The sequence below is a fragment of the Lactuca virosa genome, chromosome 6, assembly GCF_052849685.1.
Source record: "Lactuca virosa cultivar CGN04683 chromosome 6, Lactuca_virosa_CGN04683_v6, whole genome shotgun sequence".
NCBI classification, from domain to species: Eukaryota; Viridiplantae; Streptophyta; class Magnoliopsida; order Asterales; family Asteraceae; genus Lactuca; species Lactuca virosa.
Genome location: NC_136431.1, coordinates 235848114 through 235867001, shown reverse-complemented (window position 1 = coordinate 235867001; position 18888 = coordinate 235848114). Strand labels below are relative to the sequence as shown.

The following is an 18888-nucleotide window of genomic DNA, read 5'->3' as shown; positions in this document are numbered from 1 at the left end:
AAAATAGAGAACAACATTTAATACCGTTGAATTAGAATCTCTTTGGTTATAAGTTAATTAATAATCCAAAAAATAATTAATAAAAATCAAATTGAAAAAAAGTAAAAAAAAGCAGCGGATGTGAGTTGGAAAAAAAGCTAAATAAGAAAAGTTAACAAAAAAAAGGAAAAAAAAGTTTCCACGAATATAGTTTAGTTGTTTGTCTCAAAACAAAAAATTAAGGTAAATAAAGTCATAATTAGTTCCAAAATACCATAAGTTTTATAGAATCGATATCAAACTTTTTATACTCCAAATAATCCAACTCGACTTAAATCTCAATTGACATTTACAAATTGACTTTTAGTCGATCCTACATATAACATGTATTAGTTGTGAGACCCATGTATTATATGAGTCGATTTAAAAAAAATAAAACAAATATAAATGTCAAAATATTTGAGAACTTTAAATTTATAAGAAAATAAGAAAAATAATGAATTATTATAATTTAATGTTTTTTATCTTTTAAATTTAAACAAATAATTTAAATAAATAAACAAAAGAAACTAATGAGCTTTAATTTGAGAATTTTAAAATTAAAATGTAAGTTCATTAATGAAATTGATATCCATTTATTACTATATTTATTGCAATTATTATATTAAAATATTATGTGAAATTTAATAAAATAGAAAAACTAATAAAATGACATGTGAAAAAAAAATTAATTCAAAATAACCACAAAATTATATTTGGTAAATTGCATGAGAGTGTGACATATGATATCAAATTACATGAGAATGTGACATGTGACAAAAAAAAATTCATTTATTAGAGTAAAAATAAAGAAAATAGGATTTGTGTTTTAAAGGTTATTATTATAATAATTTAATTATTTATTTGATCAAAATACATCTATCAATAACACCATATGCCCCAATTTCCTTCATATTTTTATCAATGTTGTTCTCATTCAATGCTATTGTGCCAATTTAAAATATCTCAAGACTTCGGGGGTGCTAATGGATAACTATTACCTATTTTTATTTTGCGAATTCCTCTTCCACATAAATTGACCTTTTCCTTAGGGTTTCAACCACAATCCAAAAACCGACTCCAGTCCAAGCTGCCGCAGACGTTCTTCCTCTTCATGTAAAAACTCTCTCCCTCAGATCTGTTTCAGTCCGTAGCAATTGTTATTGCATCTGTTTGATTAAACTTCATACGCTTTACTCTTTTGATTTTGCAATTTGTTAAGTTTTTTACCGTAGTTTCATATATTCTGTGGATTCTTTAGTTTCTTAAGTCATCGTATTGTACTTTTCTTCTCGAATCTCGTGTTGTTAGATCGCTCGTTTTCAAAGGTACTAACTAGAATTCGTGTTCATAATTAGTAGTAGTTATTAAGTTATGTATCGATCTGGATTCTGGTCTGTGTCTCCTTTATTAATATGCGATACGGCTTCGATTAGAATAAATTGAAGCAGCGTTGTAACGATTTTGCCAATAATCGATATCTGTTTGCTTCTTTTAGCAGATAATTTCGTCACGATGTCGGATGGACAAGAAACCGATAAGAATATAGAGATATGGAAGATCAAGAAGCTTATCAAGGCACTGGAAGCTGCAAGAGGCAATGGTACAAGTATGATCTCTCTTATTATGCCTCCACGGGATCAAATTTCTCGAGTCACAAAGATGCTTGGTGATGAATTTGGAACTGCTTCAAATATCAAGAGCAGAGTGAATCGTCAATCTGTTTTAGGCGCCATAACATCTGCTCAACAGAGGCTTAAGCTGTACAACAAAGTTCCCCCAAATGGACTTGTTCTCTACACTGGAACCATACTCACTGATGATGGAAAAGAGAAGAAGGTTACAATCGATTTTGAACCTTTCAAACCAATCAACGCCTCCCTTTATCTCTGTGATAACAAGTTCCATACAGAAGCTTTAAGTGAACTCCTGGAATCTGATGACAAGTTTGGTTTCATTGTTATGGATGGTAATGGGACACTTTTCGGGACATTGAGTGGCAACACAAGGGAAGTTCTTCACAAATTCACAGTTGATTTACCAAAGAAACACGGGAGAGGAGGACAATCTGCTCTTCGATTTGCACGTCTTCGAATGGAGAAACGTCATAACTATGTGAGAAAGACAGCTGAGCTGGCAACACAGTTCTACATCAACCCTGCCACCAGTCAACCTAATGTATCTGGTCTTATCCTTGCTGGATCTGCTGATTTCAAAACCGAGTTGAGTCAATCCGACATGTTTGACCCTCGTCTTCAAGCCAAAATCTTGAACGTGGTTGATGTTTCATATGGAGGAGAGAATGGTTTCAATCAAGCTATCGAATTGTCCTCTGAAATCCTTGCTAATGTGAAGTTCATCCAAGAAAAACGTTTGATTGGGAAGTACTTTGAAGAGATAAGTCAAGACACTGGTAAATACGTATTTGGTGTTGAAGACACTTTGAAATCTTTGGAGATGGGAGCTGTTGAAATCCTGATTGTGTGGGAGAATCTTGACATCAATCGATACGTTCTTAAACACAGTGCTACAAGTGAAATCATCATAAAGCATCTGAACAAGGAACAAGAAGCTGATCAGAGTAACTTTAGGGACCCTGAAACAAATGCTGAACTTGAAGTTCAAGAAAAGACTTCATTGCTGGAGTGGTTTGCTAATGAGTATAAGAAATTTGGGTGCACACTTGAGTTTGTGACAAACAAGTCACAAGAAGGTTCACAGTTTTGTAGAGGGTTTGGTGGAATTGGTGGGATACTTCGTTATCAGCTTGACATTCGTTCTTTTGATGATCTTTCTGATGATGGAGAAAATTATGATTCTGATGAATAGCAATCAATGAATGATCAGATGCTGGTGCAAGGGGGTGGAGCCAAGAATCAGCACCAGGGTACTACTCTTCAAGCAGTCTATTAAGCTCCATATTTGTTCACTGATCAACAATTTCCTTAAAAGGTTAGTATCTTTTCTTTCTTTTCTTTATTTTCTTTCTTCTTTTTTGTCTTTTTTTTGCAATGTGTGTTCTATGTTGAACTTTAAAGTTTTCTTAGGGTTGGTTTGATATAATGAAATCAATCATTAATGAAATTTAGGTGTTACCAACATTACTTACTAAATTGAAGGTAATAGGAGATAATATGTTGATTTTTTTCTAAAAGAGAGGGTAAGACGGTCAATATGTAAAAAAATTAGGTCGTTCTTTCTATATGTTGCTATTTCTTGCATTGAATCTATTGTATTTGAAGCTAGATAAGAAAAGGATTAAAATGTTTGTTGTGGAATAATAATAGTATTTTTGTGGCATTGGAATAACTTTTTTTTTTTTTTTTTTTGTGTTGAATCAGTTGGAATAAATAGCGTGGATGAACAACATATTATACCCCAAACTTCTAGTGGTTGCACTTGAGATTTTACATGTTTTTAAGTATGCCCTTAATTGTGGATTTGCATTTTGAGCTTTGGCTTTCGAGACATAGTTTGATGTTATGTTTTGGTCGTGATTGGGGGCTATTAGTGTCATTTTACTTTTACTCAACTTGTAGAGAGTCATATTACCATCTTTTTTTTTTTTGAAACTTGTGGTTGTTTTTATGGATTCGTCGTATCATCGTATTTGAAATTGCCTTGATGGAAACAATTAGGTTTTGGTTGGTTGTTTTTTTTTCTATAGATTTATTAATTTTGTGTTTCTCTTAAATGGAAAATATTTTATTTCGTGGGCTAACCATCGAAATTGGATAATTAGTTTCATACTTTATATCTTATGTGATTTTACATCTATCTTGATGATCAAAGTTTTCGAAAGATGTGTTTCTTTTAAATATTTAGATCATCATAATCCATTTTTAACGAGTTTAAATACATGTTTAAAATAAAACCAATTAAAATGGTAAAAATGATGTTTAGTGTAGTAGTAATATGTTTTATAGTAAACTTTTTATCTATCTACATGACCTTTCAATCTTATTGCGCCAAATAATGAAATTCAAGGGAATATTTTGATTGCCTTGTGTTTTACAAATGAATGGGAGAGTACTTTATAGCAACTATTTTCTTTGTATCTTGCAACAAGGAATATGTGGTCGTGAATCTTGAATTAATCCAGCCATTGTAGTATAAGAATCTTTTGATTAAATTAATCCAACCATAATACAATACTATGTGTGGTATAATATGAATTAGTTGCATTAAAATCTTATGTTCATAGAATGTATTAAGAAAAAACAATTTTGTCAATTTTTCCAAATAAACACAGGAAACAATTTCTTGCACTTACAATGACAGTTACATTACATCAGTCCCATGGAAAATTTAGAAGTACTATCATGAATCCACATTCATCTTTCAAGTGTGTGTAACGAAATGGAAAACTTCTGGCTTATCAATATTATCGGTTTTTGTTTCATTTATAAAATTTGTCCCTTTTTAATGAATTTACCTCCGTTGAACACCTGAACCTGAGGTTTTTGATGTATACAAGTTTTTTTTTGTTGTAAAGATACATAACTAACAGAATCCTTAGAGAATCCTCATTGTTCTTGAATTAAGTGAAATCGAATTTAAAAAAAAATAGAAGAACAATGTGTTTGTGAGAATGAGGATCGGGGTCTCTACATGAGGTGTGAAGGAAGGAACAAATTGGAAACTTACCGGGCATCAAAATTAGCAATTAAGAAGCAACGGATCTTTTTGTAATTTTGTTCTAGTTTCTTGCTAGTTTGTTTCTAATTTCATTGCCGTTCTAAAAAAAGCAACAAATCTTTCTCTTGATGACGAAGCGGTGACAAACAACGATTGAGTAATGATATGAAATGCAATGATTCGAGGTTAAAACAAATATGAGGCCTTTCAAAATACAAATAATTATAATCAAATTACTAAAACTGAAGTATGATAAGATTTAAATTTGTATTAGAATAATGCAGCTGAATAACCGAAATGGATCCTATAAGATTTCATTTCAATCTTCCAAACATTTATTTGATGCTTTTATCCTCTCCTTTCTATGAACACGTCTCACCATATTAGATGAGTTTCATCACACAAAGATGCTTGCTTTTGTATACATGCAATTGCCAAAATAGGTTTCGAAAAATTTGGAACAGCTTAATTTTAAGAACCATTTCACATTGTCTTTATACGTAAAACAAAAACATAATTATAAAACCAATTGTGGACACCTAGATTGAATTGCAATTTATAGTCTGTAAAATTGAATAAAAAACATCTATCAAACAAAATCTTGGAATCATACCAAATTCAAAAACCGTGTAATGAACAACACTTAATACCCTTTAAACTAATAAAATTCATTATTTTTAGAAAGTGATCATGCAACAAAAATCAAGAAAACCACAAAATTAAAATGGAACTATAAATAATTATATACCAATGAAATAAAAGTTGAAATTAACCTAACCTTCATAAATGATCCTATCCATATCATACTCGTGGTGTCTCTCCCAAATCGTCTTTGCCTTTTCAATATTTTCATTCTTTCTCAAAACTAAGCTTAACTTGAAACATCTAAAACTTAAGAGACGAGATAATAAAAACTAAGTGATTAACATACCTCACTTAGCTTCAGATCCAGACTCGGAAATGAGAGAATATAATCATAGAGATCGGGAAATTAGTCTCAGTTGACTAGTTGACTGAACTCTAAAACTTCATATTTCAGAAATCATTATTTAGAACTTGAAGAACTTCAGGGAATTAGAAATCAGAACACGGGTCAGAAACGGATTATCAAATAAGTTGACAAAATAGACAATCAAAAATCAAAATACTCAGAGTGTGAGAGACATAGAGTCGCAGTCCCATCAGGAGCTTCACATCAGCTTGGTCGCTTCGCTCAATTGTTTGGGAAATTGTCGCCACTGGTGTATCATATTTTAATGATTCAATACATTTGTGAAGCTAATGAACTCCTTATAAACAATTGACATTAATTTGGGGCCTCCAATCCTATCGAGCCATGGAGGGTTGCCCTCGTTGCCATGCTTACACACCGACAATTTTGACAAAAAAAAGTGACCTGAATGTGAAAAATCAAAAAGTACAATACTACTTGATTGCTTTTGAAAAAACAAATGGACATAAATATTATTTGACATGTCACATGTAGATATTTAACTGTCAAATTTACTTATGTAGACTGAAACATGTTCTTCAAGTTCAAAGATCTACAGTATACAACAGTACATGACATAAAATAAAACATTTGTGAATGTAAGTCGCTATTGTATGTGTTGAAAATTCATTTAGCATGTACAAAAGAAATGTAAGTTGGTCTTTTACTTATTTCTGAAAGTACTTTTTTAAATACATATAAAAAAGAGAGTGGTTATAATAATGGATGATTATGGAAGCCCACCAAACAGGAACAACCATTGAAATGAAATCAATTATTAAAGAGACACGATGCCCATTTGTTACCAAGTCCTATTTCTTATTTTTTTTGAATATATATTTGGTTGACTGGTCCCAATTTTATGTTCAAAAATTTTATTATGCTTTTCTATTTATCAATGTCCACTTTAGAAAATAGAATATATTATTTGTTTATATATATATATATATATATATATATATATATACACACACACAAGGTTAGAGACCCGTGAAAACCATGAGTTTATAAAAAAAAATTAATTTTATAGCCACAAAACTATATGTAGCAAAATGGAAATCAATTTTATAGCCACAAAACTATATGTAGCAAAATGGATGAGAGTGTGACATGTAGTAAAAAAGATTTTTAATTATTAGAATAGATTTAAGATTATTTACCATTTTCTCATAATATATGTCAATAAAATAAAATTTATAAATTTTAGATATAATAATAAAATAAATATTCTAAATAGGTGTATAAGTGTTTTTTTGTATATATTAGGAGATCTCGTTGTATTTGTATATATATTAGGAAATCTCATAACTTAATTCAAATTTCAAATTTAATACATATCTTGATTTATTTATTTTTAAATGGCGAGCAAAATATATATTAGCACAAAAAAGAACTTAAGCGAGAAGCTCAAGTCAAGGTACAAATATATGATTTATTTGAATTTAAAAAACTGAATTAATAGAGAAAAACATGTGAGGCTGCCACGTGTCAACATGAGAATAAAAGATAAAATTTTGAACTAATACTCTAGAAAAATGACATGTGACACAAGTTATTTTTATTTATTATGTAGTATAGATATATATATTGATATAACATACCACAAAATCTCCATTGTTTTGTTTTTAATGTTAAATATCGATAGTTTTTAAATCGTAAATTTTATAAGATGATTGTAACGTCAATTTTATAGTATGAATTTGAATGTTTTCCGATTAAGGAGATGTGATGAAGATGATGATCATGGAAGTAGGGATGTTGCACTGGACATATGATCTGCCATTATTGGACATGATATCGTACACAATAATCATGAATTCATTGTGAGTGTTCAGAAGTTCAGTAAAAGAAGTTGGTGGTGGTTTATAAACAAAGGAGAGTAGACAACTGACGACTATGGTTAGGCGGACGAAGGATGTCACCATCGAAGGTGCGAGGAAGAGATGACGCCTTTAAAAAAAGTGATAAGATAGTTTGATGTTAGACTTGAAAAAGTTAACTTTTACTATGATATTACCTTATATACCAGAGTATGAAAGTTTTAATATAGGATAGTGGAGTAGTATGAACTAACTTAATGTTAATGTTTGTTTTTTCCGTTCAGTTTTCTCAATCTTACTCATGTTCCTCTTAGGAGTACAAATATTTTCTCTAAATTGATGGAAAATCGAACTCATTTAGGATTATAATTACTTTTAAAAACTTGAATCAAACATGAGAAATGGGTGGAATTAGATTCCAATTTTTCCTACTTCAAATAGATTCATGCCAGCTAAACATATCCTAATTATCATACAAATCAAAGTAATTGTCAAATCTTATACCAAAAACCAATGTTTTAAAAACCGGTTTGAACCGGCCGGTCGAACCGGTTGGACCGGGAATCGGGAGAGGGAACGGTTCAACTATCACCGGTTTTACATTGATTTCTGAACCAGATTGAACCGGCCGGTTTTTAGAAAAAACCGGTTGAACCGGTCAAAATAAACCGGTTAAACCGAATAAAAAACATGAAAAAAAACCATTTACATAATAAACTTTGGTATTTTTTTTAAATCTAATTAGTTTCTCTAAATAAAAACATATGGTAAATGTTATAAATTCTTTTGATGTTTTTGTATTCATCAAAAACTATATTTCGTTTCGGTATTATAGTTTATTTTCTTTTTGACGTATATGGATTGATGTAAAACACTAAAACTTATGGTTATGTGTTATTTTAATGTATTTGGATTCATCTACAACTTATTTTTATATGTATTTTTAATGTTTGAGCTTGTAAACATCAAATTCATAATTTCTATATGTATTGTATGTGTAGGAAAATAGAAAAAACATGAAAAATATAGAAACCGGTTCACCCGGCGGTCGAACCGGTTAAACCGAGAACCGGTCACCATACCAGTTCAACTAAAAAACCGGTTTTTAAAACATTGCCAAAAAGTATTCTTGTAGTATATTTTGACAAAACAAGGTGTGTTGAGAGTTGAAGAAAACAAATGCCGGCTCAATGGTTGCAAGTTGCAACTTTGAATTAATAATTAGATTAACATATACATTAGAAAAATCATTGACTGAACCTTGTCAACCATCCAAAACCCATGGTCATTATAGTTTATTCAAGATATTGCACCATCCAAAATCCACGGTCACTATAATTTATTCATGATATTGCTTCTAATTTGTCATCACCCCAAAGATATTTTGGATTTCCTTAACCGAAATCTTTAAATACGAAAACAACTACACCAAAATGGCCCTTTTATAATATTTAATTATTTATAAACCATAATTTTAATAAGATGTAACCAAATTGATGAAACTTTTGTCGGGGTGGAAAGATAGGAAAAATGGTCTCCAAGTAAGAATAAGGGTGTATTTTGTTGTAGATTTTTGTTCTTTCTTACTTTTAATTTTAATAATGAGAAAAGGAGTACAAAATTTATTTTAGTTTTTTTGGATGTATGTTTTCTGTTAGTTTTTATTTTCTATTATTTATTATTTCAGTACAATATTTAACACATTTGAACATAAATTAAAACAAAATTTTAATATACAATTCAACATAAAAATAAACATTTTCAAATGGATATGTGGAGCATAGGGTGGGTGTAGACAAGTAAATGGGGATGGGGTGGGGTGGGTATGTGGGGTCAGTTGGTGTATAGGGATAAGGGTCGATCGAATGAGTGTGGGTGAAGATGGATATGTGTGGATGCGGTGCAGTTAGTTGTGTGTGTATGTGTGTTCATGTTAAATGATACAAACATTGTTATACGATATTATATCGGTAACCTATGAAGTATCGAATATTTGGCTTAGATAGGGAGTATACGGATTAGGTAATTGCATAAAAAATAATTTTGAATATATATATATATATATATATATATATAATCATAAGTTCATTAAAATTTATAATAAAATAGATAAATATTAATAGCAATTATATCTAAATGTTAAAATGTTAATCTATTTCAAAAAAATGATATATATTATTTAATATTATAGTAATAATTTAATATTTAACATTTTTTGTTATTATTTCAATGGTTTGATCCATAATGATCATACTAGATTTATGTGGGACTCAATTTCTTTTTATTCGTAGTCATATAGCAATAGTAAGTAAAGAAATTTCTCAATAATTGAATTCTAAATTATTTTCAAATTAGTAGACATAGAACCTACAATTAGAAAACACATAATCTCCTGTCTTTAAATTAGACAACATAGAACCGTTGGTCTCCAAATTAACAAATATGAAACAAGTTGTGATACAATGTATACAAGTTAGTTGATCGAAAATCTTCGGTTTCGAAATTAACAAGCAAATGTACAACCTAGGGGTGGCAAATCGTGCTATCGTTTCGTGTTTCTGTCTGACACGACACGACATGACAAGGTTTTTTGTAACACGAACACGACACGACACGATGTCGTGTTTTTTTTAACTAACACGAAAACGAACGAATTAAAAAACGACAAACACGACACGACATGACAAATATAACATATACTAAAATCTAGTTTATTTGATGAATACTTTATGAAATATAACACGATAAACACGACAAACACGAAAAATACGATAAAAAACTACTAAATCGTGTCAATTTCGTGTCGAATTTTGAACACGAACACGACACGACACGACATCGTGTTTTTTACAGCTAACACGAACACGACACGAACACGAATTCAAATTTTAGTTTCATCCCAATTTCGTTTCGTGTCGTATATTTTTGTCGTGTCGTGTCATAAATTGCCATCCCTAGTACAATCAAACCTACATCAAGATAATCAACAACAATATGGTCAAGGAAATTATGAGTTAAAATAAAAGTAAATTGAAACAAAAAAATTATTTTTCAATTATGAGAGGGTTTTTTTTGGGAAAAGAAGTTACATTTGTTTTTCTTTTTTGAAAAAATTGACAATTATTCTTATCGAAAACTTGCTAAATTGTTTGGAACAAAAAATTAAGAAAAATATAAAGGTTTCTATTTCCTAAAAAGGTTGCCAGTTATGTTTTTTTAAACAATATTTTTGTTTAAAAAACATAAATTATTCTATAATATTAAAATATTTACCAAATTCACAATATTACTACACGTAATTTGTATTAGAAATTAAAGCAATAAAAAAAACTATACTAAAATGCTCAAGGTAGAAGTGTTACAACAACGCTATATATATATATATATATATATATATATATATATATATATATATATATATATATATATTAGAAACTATTAGTCTATTATATAACAACCATTCATTTTATAATACAATTTTTTATTAGTCTATTATATAACCACCATTTATTTTATAATACAATTTTTTTTATTAAGGATGGGGTTAGTAGTTAGAACTTAGAAGTTAATATCACGAAATCGTCAATAAATGAATTATAATTCGAAACTTTCAATCTAAGAGACAAAATCTCTACCAAGTGGCTGGTTCTATATTGGTTTATATTAATGATATTTATAAGAATACAATAATTTATAAATTTTGTTCGATGATATTTTAACAAAAAATATAATATTTACGGATTTATTAATATTTAGTAAAAATATGAAATTTTTTGCAACAAATAAATAAAATGAATGACTATTTTGAATAAAAGAATAAAAAAATTCAAAATTATTCGTAGTTTGTAAAAAAATTTATGTAAAAAAATTATTATATTGTAAAATAATTAAGAAATGAAACTTTTATCGATAATAATAAGTTGTAAAATAGTTGCTTAAAATAACATTTTACAAGTAATACCTTTCCATTTTGCTCATTTTAATGAGCCAACTCTTAAAAAGAAGTCCGTGGCCTTGTCTCATGGCATGTCGACACCTCTTCATTGGTAAAGAAAAAGATCCCACCATCGCTCCAAATTCCAAATTCCAATCTTATCATTCATAAATTTCCCATTTCGCACAAATTTATTCTTTCTCCATTCAAGAAACCTTCTCATTCATTCCCTTTTAATTCAACTCCTTCTTCTTCTTCTTCTTCTTCTTGTTCGATTCCTTATCTTCAAATCTATTGAAACCCACAAAAATTGTTGTCGATCCATTGATTTCTCATCTCTTTTTAATTAGTATGATTGATTTTTAGTACCAAATCTTGGGTTTTAACTTTACCCACTTGAAAAAGACAGTCTTTCCAATTCTTTTTGAATAATTCGAACTGGGTTATGATAATCTGAGGTGTTCATCAATGGCGGCTGACGAACTGATTGATGTCAAATTTAGGTTAGCTGATGGTAGCGATATCGGACCTAGCAAATACAGCTCTGTTACAACTGTCGGATCTCTAAAAGAGAAAATTATTTCACAATGGCCCAAAGGTTAGTTCAATATCATCATCTTGATCAATATATTATCAAGTTTCTTGATTTTTCATGAGAATTTCTAATTTTGTTTTCGCGTTATCTTGTTGGGGTTTCGCTTTAAAAGTTGCATCTACTACTGGTTGTCGTATTAGTGGAGCCTTGATTGCTTATAAATCTTGAATTTTATCCTCGTTTTTTTACTAATGGAAATTTACTCTAATCACATATTTTCAAGTCGGTTATTGTATAATTTGGCTTATGAGGTTTCTACTTTCTATATTAATCCTTAATTTAGATTATTTTTGTTGAAAGTTTATGAATTTGGAGAAAGAAAGATTTTGAATTGATTGCATAAACTAGTTATCCAAAACCGAAATGGGATTACTAGATATGTGCCAATTATTTTTGTTCAAGAAATTTTACACGTTAATGATTATCTCCTAATTTCATTTTCACGACTTAATTTAGGATCGATCTTACACAATCGCAACATCCAACTTTTACTGTTTAAAAAAACGTTTTGATTATTGGTCAATGTTTGTTGTGTTAAGATTGAAAATCTCACACTCATACAATTTCACAGGAAACTGAAAATTTAACTTTATATGCTATGTAGTATTATATGTCGTGAATTCCATAGTATTACACTATTACTAATACATTGAAAAACAAGACCTTTAGTGATATTAGCTTGAAAATTGCTCAAAAAGCAAAAAATTTTATGTGATGAAAGGAAATGATGATAATCGTTTCTTGATATTCAATCGTTTATGTGTTTTTTTTTTTTTTTTTGACAGAAAAAGAAAACGCGCCTAAAACAATAAATGATGTGAAGCTTATAAATGCGGGAAAGATTCTTGAAAACAACAAAACTCTTGCTGAATCAAGATCTCATGTTAGCGAAATCCCAGGAGGTGTCATCACTATGCATATTGTTATGCGCCCTCCAATGGCCGATAAAAAAAGTGGTAAAAAATCCTTCACAAATTTAGTAAATCTTTTAAATTCATTTCATATAGCATTTGTTACATATAATGTAAAGTATCTTTGGGAGCTTTGATGATTTATTTGCTTTAAGATTGCTTGTTTGTGGTTATAAAAGATTGTTAAATTTTTATGGTTTCAATGCACGAAAGAACAATGTAAGATTTGTTATTAGTTGTTGTAATTTTGAACACACACACAATTTCTATTATACGTAGACGATTATAACAAGTTCATTTAAGTTTCGAATTTCAACTTTTTTGTTCTATTTGACCTCAAAAGTCAAACCAAGTTTGTAGTAGTCAACACACCAACATTTCTAACACTTTTTTCTTTGAATTTTCAACAGAAAAGTTGCAGGATGGCTCCCCCAAAACGAGCAGTTGTTCATGCATGATTCTGTGAAGTTTATACATCGATTTTCTTGAGCTTTCAGATGAAAGGATCTTGGAGGGTTTATTATATTTTGATCATTACAAATTTTCTTAAATCTTTTTCTCAAAATCAGAAAGGGAAAAAGAAAAGGAAAATATGATTTTATGTTGGTATATGAATCGGTATAGAAGCTTTGTAGATTGAAAAGAAGATGTTAAAAAGATAAGAAATTTCAATCATTTGTTTTTAATTTGTCTTATATCATATTCGTGGTTTGATTGTTTGGTTGTTAAAGATACTTATATAAGAATTAATACAAATAAAGAATGCTTCTTATATACATCATAAATTAAAATGACCCTCTAGATTTACCGACAAATGAAATGGTTTCTTTAAGTTTTTCTCACGATATCAAACGTGGGACAATCATTAATGAGGTGTTTAGGGTTGTTTATGCTTATGACCACTACGACCTCGATTGCTTGGTGCTTAGGTCTTGTGTTTTGAACGTCGTAATCTCTTCATACGATCTCAGATTTTAATAATCTTTATATCTACGCGTTTGTATTTGAGTCTACTATAATTTTCGTTTATCTTTATATCTACGCGTTTGTATTTGAGTCTACTATAATTTTCGTTTAGATTACTTTCGTTAGAAAGTAATATATTTTTACTTACGATTTTATAAAAAAACGTTAATACATAATTCATAAAGAACGCATGTATATAAATATCGTATATAAAAATATATTACTTTTTAACGAGAGTAATCTACACGAAAGTTGTAGTAGACTTAAATATGAACGCGTGAATATAAAGATCGTTAAAATCTAAGATCATATGAAAATGTTACGATGTTCGGAATACTCTTTTAAGCCAAATCACAAGATCTAAGCAACCAAGTGCTTAGATTATTCCCATTAAAAAGTAATATATTTTTATTTACGATTTTATAAAAAAATCATATATATATTCATAAAGAACGCATGTGTATAAAGGTCATAAATAAAAATATACTACTTTTTAACTTGGAGTAATCTAAACAAAAGTTGTTGTAGACTCAAATACGAACGTGTGGGTATAAATATCGTTACAATTTAAGATCGTATAAAGAAGTTAAGCCGTTCAGAACACAAGATCTAAGCGAAACACAAAACATAAACAACTAAGCAGCTGAGGTCCCAGTGGTCATAAACATCAACAACCTAGAACACCTCATTAATGATTGTTCCATAAGATGTCATGAGGAAAAACCTAATAAACCGGTCATAAGTACTGAATATGTACAAAAACAACAATGCTTTATTTTGCAACAAAAAAAATATTAAGGACTAAATGTGCAAAAAAAATAAGGACTAAATGTGTACAAATTGAGAAATATATTACCCTATTAAGTTATTTTTCCGATTTACCTGAAGTAGCCGGTCATAAGGACTGAATATATATAGTTAAACATGTTGAAGGGGAAATGTTGATAAAAAAACTCAGTGACCAAAATGTGTATAAATCAAAATATATTTACCTTTTTAAGTCGTTATCTCTATATTTAATCACACTTCATGTCAATTGTGACATTAAAATATGACATATATGTATATTTAGCTTTGACATTGTGTTATTATCATGGTTCTAAAAAACACGTCATGGCGTGCTTCAAGGCGTGCCATGGCGTGAGGCGTGGTGTAGCCGTTACGAAAACATCAAATGCGGGTTTGTTAAGCTCGACGCCCAAATAACGTGTCAAGGCGCGCCTTATCGCAATATGGCGCGAGTTTTTTTGTTTTTTGTTTTTTTATCGGGCCTAAAATAATTGAGTTTTTGTTAATTTTTTATATTAAATACTAATATAACACTTCTTAAAACTTGATATACTTGATAAAAATCAATAATTATATGATTTATCTATTGTAATATGTAGAAAATAGTCACGCCTTGTAAAACGTCATGACTCGCCAAGGCTTGTCATGACTTAACTTTTACATTGCCGCCAAGTCACGTCTCACGTTATTTAGAACCTTGGTTATTATAGCTTCCGATATGACATAATTATCTCCTTGAAATGACTTCTAATGTGAACCCAAAAAGAAAATAGTGACCTATTGAATACAATTAAAATACGCCCTCTAATGTGAACTAAAAAATAGTGACATATTTAATACAATTATAAGATAAGTAATCTAAAGCGAAAATTTAATATTGTTACTTGTCATTTTATGGCATTAGTCCAATTTACAATATAGATACAATAAATGTTATGTTACAAACACAACATGATCAATTTAAGGGTAAATGCCATAAAATAACAATCAATATTAAGTAATTTGCTCCTTACTTATCTTTTAATAGTATTTAACATGCCACTAAACTTTTTTAATTGTATTCAACATGCATGTGTTCTAAGTATCTTATTAGAATGCATTCTAATCGGATAATTCGGTCACGTTGGATGTTACTCAACACTTAATATCGATGCATGATAGATTTAGATCATCTGGTTTTGTTATATTGAATGACATGAACATCGACGCATAAAATTCAATACCATTTTATCATGTTGAAATTGGTGTAATGAGAAACTAATTTTTTTAATGATATATCGAATATAAATAAAATATATCCTAAATACTATTCATTTACTATTGTTTGTTGATTTTTTTTTAATATAACCCTAAATTTAAAAAACACACAAAAAGAGTTGTAAAAAAAAAAAAAAAAACTAAAAAGATGACAAAAAATAGTTTTGAAAGGCAATCTAAATCTCATTTTCACCCAAAACCTCACGACTCTGTTTCTCTTCGTCTCCATTCCTCACTATCGTCTCTGCTTTCTCTCTTGAAACCCTAATCCGAACTCATTAATGGAATTACTATCATCCCCGTCTCTCAGTTCATACTGCTCCTTCACCTGCAAACAATCCACTTCTACCTCCAAAGAATGTTCTTCCTCTTTCATCAGAATTTCAAACAGAAAATCATCTTTTCGGCTTAGTAAGTTTCAACCGCCTTTCATTGTTTCCTATATCTGAAACATGTATTTTGTTTACCTACTCAGCTCTCTTGACGAATTCGGAAATTGGAATCTTAAAAATAAAATATCAGAAATTGAATTTTTTTCAAATTAATTTCATCACTAGTTTTTATCAACAGAACTTTCTCGATCTCTAGTAACTTAACGATTTCAACGAAGTTATTGACATTTTTGTGCGAAAACTTTTCAATTCATGAAAATAATGTTGAAAACCAGAAGCAATTAGTACTTTGACCAAGTAGGATGCATATTTCGCTCATAGAATTACAGTGCGACAACAACAGCAACAAGAAATTTATAGATGTTTGGATGTTTGGGATTATGATTCTGATATTTACTGAGAAAAACCCTAAACCCTAACTTTACAGGTCTTAAGTTGACTTCGCAAAGGTTGCAACCATCTAACTTTACAGTTGAAGCTGTTGTCGGTGATGCAAATCATGCAACTGCTGTACCAAACGATTCTACCATGAAATCTACATCTGAAATTGGTGAAGAGAATGTCAATGATTCTGGTGACCCTAAAATGATTCGAATTTGTGACAAATTGATTGAAGTTTTCATGGTTGACAAACCTAACCCTGTTGATTGGAGAAGGTTGTTAGCTTTTAGCAAGGAATGGGAAACCATCCGACCTCATTTCTTTGAAAGATGTCAAGATCGAGCAGATAAAGAAGATGACCCTGGAATGAAGCACAAGCTATTTCGACTTGGAAGAAAGTTGAAAGAGGTATTTCATATTTGAAGGGTATATATGACATTTTACCAACTGTGTAACACTTGTTTTAAACTATGTACAGGTTGATGAAGATGTGCAAAGACATAATGAACTTCTACAAGTTGTTAAAAATTCGCCTTCTGAAATTGGTAATATTGTTGCTAAGAGACGAAAAGATTTCACAAAAGAATTCTTTATGCATCTTCATGCAGTTGCAGAATCTTATCATGATAATGAGGGAGAACAAAATGGTGAGAAACTCGATCCACATTTTTTTTTTGCTTATTTGTGTTGTTGCTATTTGCTAATAAAAAAAATTATTTATTTTTGTTATGATTAGTGATTGCAAAAGTTGGGAACACATGTTTGGCTGCTGTAGAAGCTTATGATACTGCAACAGAAAGCATTGAAGCAATTAATGCTGCAGAATTAAAATTTCAAGATATTATAAATTCTCCTTCTGTTGATGCTGCTTGTAGGAAGATTGATAATTTAGCTGAAAAAAATCAATTGGATTCAGCTTTGGTTTTAATGATTACAAAAGCTTGGTCAGCTGCAAAGGAGACAAACATGATGAAAGATGAGGTAAGTGGTTAATTTGAAATGATGGAATTGGGGAAGGAATGGAATTGGAATCAGTAATTCCTACTGGAATGGAATTGAATGAACCATTTTTGAATCATATGACTTATGACAGGTAAAAGACATATTGTATCATTTGTACATGACAGCAAGAGGTAATCTTCAAAGACTTATGCCAAAAGAGGTCCGAATTGTTAAATATCTTCTTACTATTGAAGATCCCGAAAGGTTGTTATGTGCGCTAAATGACGCTTTTACCCCTGGTGATGAGCTTGAAGGACAGGATTTCGATAACTTATATACGTATGTAACCTAGTCTTTATCACATTTATGAGTTTATCACACAATGTAAACATAGGGAAAAATAGTTGGATGCTGATTTTAATATGTTCAAAATTTTGTTATTATATGGTTTTGTAGGACACCTGAAAAACTACATACTTGGATTAAGGCTGTGGTGAATGCTTACCATTTTAGTAGAGAAGGGACACTTGTAAAGGAAGCTCGGGATCTTATGAACCCTAAAATCATTCAAAAAATGGAAGAAATTGAAAAGTTGATACGAGATAAATTCATGTAAACCTGATAGAAGACACTAAAAAAATGAAATAAATTTTTGAATATTGTAAACATGGTTATGGTGTTACTTTGTTTCTGGTGTTTATATGATCTGGAAAGTGCATATTATACAGTAGTATTGCCACTCTCTGTATTTGAGTATCACAAAATAACCATCTTTTCTAGAAAAAAAAACATGAATGTTATTTGAAACTTCTTTTTGTTGTTCTTTGTAAATGTCTTCCCACGCTAAGAACATGTTTGAAAATTGTAAAAACATTTGGAGAATGTTTTTATTTGAACTATTTGCACATGGAAGTAAGCATTTCTCCTATTTTAATATGTTTTTGAAAGTTTTTCATGTTTGAAAGTTATAACCAAGGAGGAATATGTTCAAGAAAATAATAGTGAAAACTTGTTTGAAATTAACAAGAAAGACCATTTATTCAAAGAAAAAGAGAAACATATTTCCAAAATAAAGGGGAAGAACTTATTCGAAAATAATATGTACTACACGGACAACTTTGAAGAAATTTGAAAAATATGTTCGAAACTTCAAGAACAAGTTCAAGACTCGTGAAGATTTGACATGTCATTAATATTTTAGTTATCAAAATTTTCAGTTTTTTCATATTCTAACGATCATCAAATTAAGAAGAG

General features: G+C 29.9%; 2 protein-coding genes and 1 pseudogene across 4 annotated transcripts; all 3 read left to right on the top strand.

The window, feature by feature from the left end:
* The first annotated feature begins 982 nt into the window (after positions 1-982).
* Positions 983-3652, top strand: LOC145118978 (eukaryotic peptide chain release factor subunit 1-3 pseudogene; annotated as a pseudogene). 2 transcript variants are annotated; one of them, XR_013713571.1, is made up of 3 exons: positions 983-1134; positions 1517-2970; positions 3360-3652. The product of XR_013713571.1 is annotated as a eukaryotic peptide chain release factor subunit 1-3 pseudogene, transcript variant X1 (transcript). The 2 variants fall into 2 exon arrangements; XR_013713572.1 differs by having other exon boundaries at positions 985-1134; positions 1520-2970.
* Positions 3653-11622: 7970 nt separating this feature from the next.
* Positions 11623-13607, top strand: LOC145122649 (membrane-anchored ubiquitin-fold protein 6-like). Its single transcript, XM_079058211.1, has 3 exons — positions 11623-11999; positions 12782-12952; positions 13318-13607. The coding sequence occupies exons 1-3, from the start codon at positions 11870-11872 to the stop codon at positions 13371-13373; spliced, it is 357 nt and encodes a 118-aa protein (XP_078914337.1). The 5' UTR covers positions 11623-11869; the 3' UTR covers positions 13374-13607.
* Positions 13608-16096: 2489 nt separating this feature from the next.
* On the top strand, positions 16097-18357 carry LOC145118514 (uncharacterized protein At4g37920). The gene is made up of 6 exons (XM_079054213.1): positions 16097-16330; positions 16739-17100; positions 17171-17339; positions 17429-17673; positions 17786-17973; positions 18091-18357. Exons 1-6 carry the CDS (start codon positions 16201-16203, stop codon positions 18248-18250), a joined length of 1254 nt encoding a protein of 417 aa, XP_078910339.1. The 5' UTR covers positions 16097-16200; the 3' UTR covers positions 18251-18357.
* Positions 18358-18888: the final 531 nt, after the last annotated feature.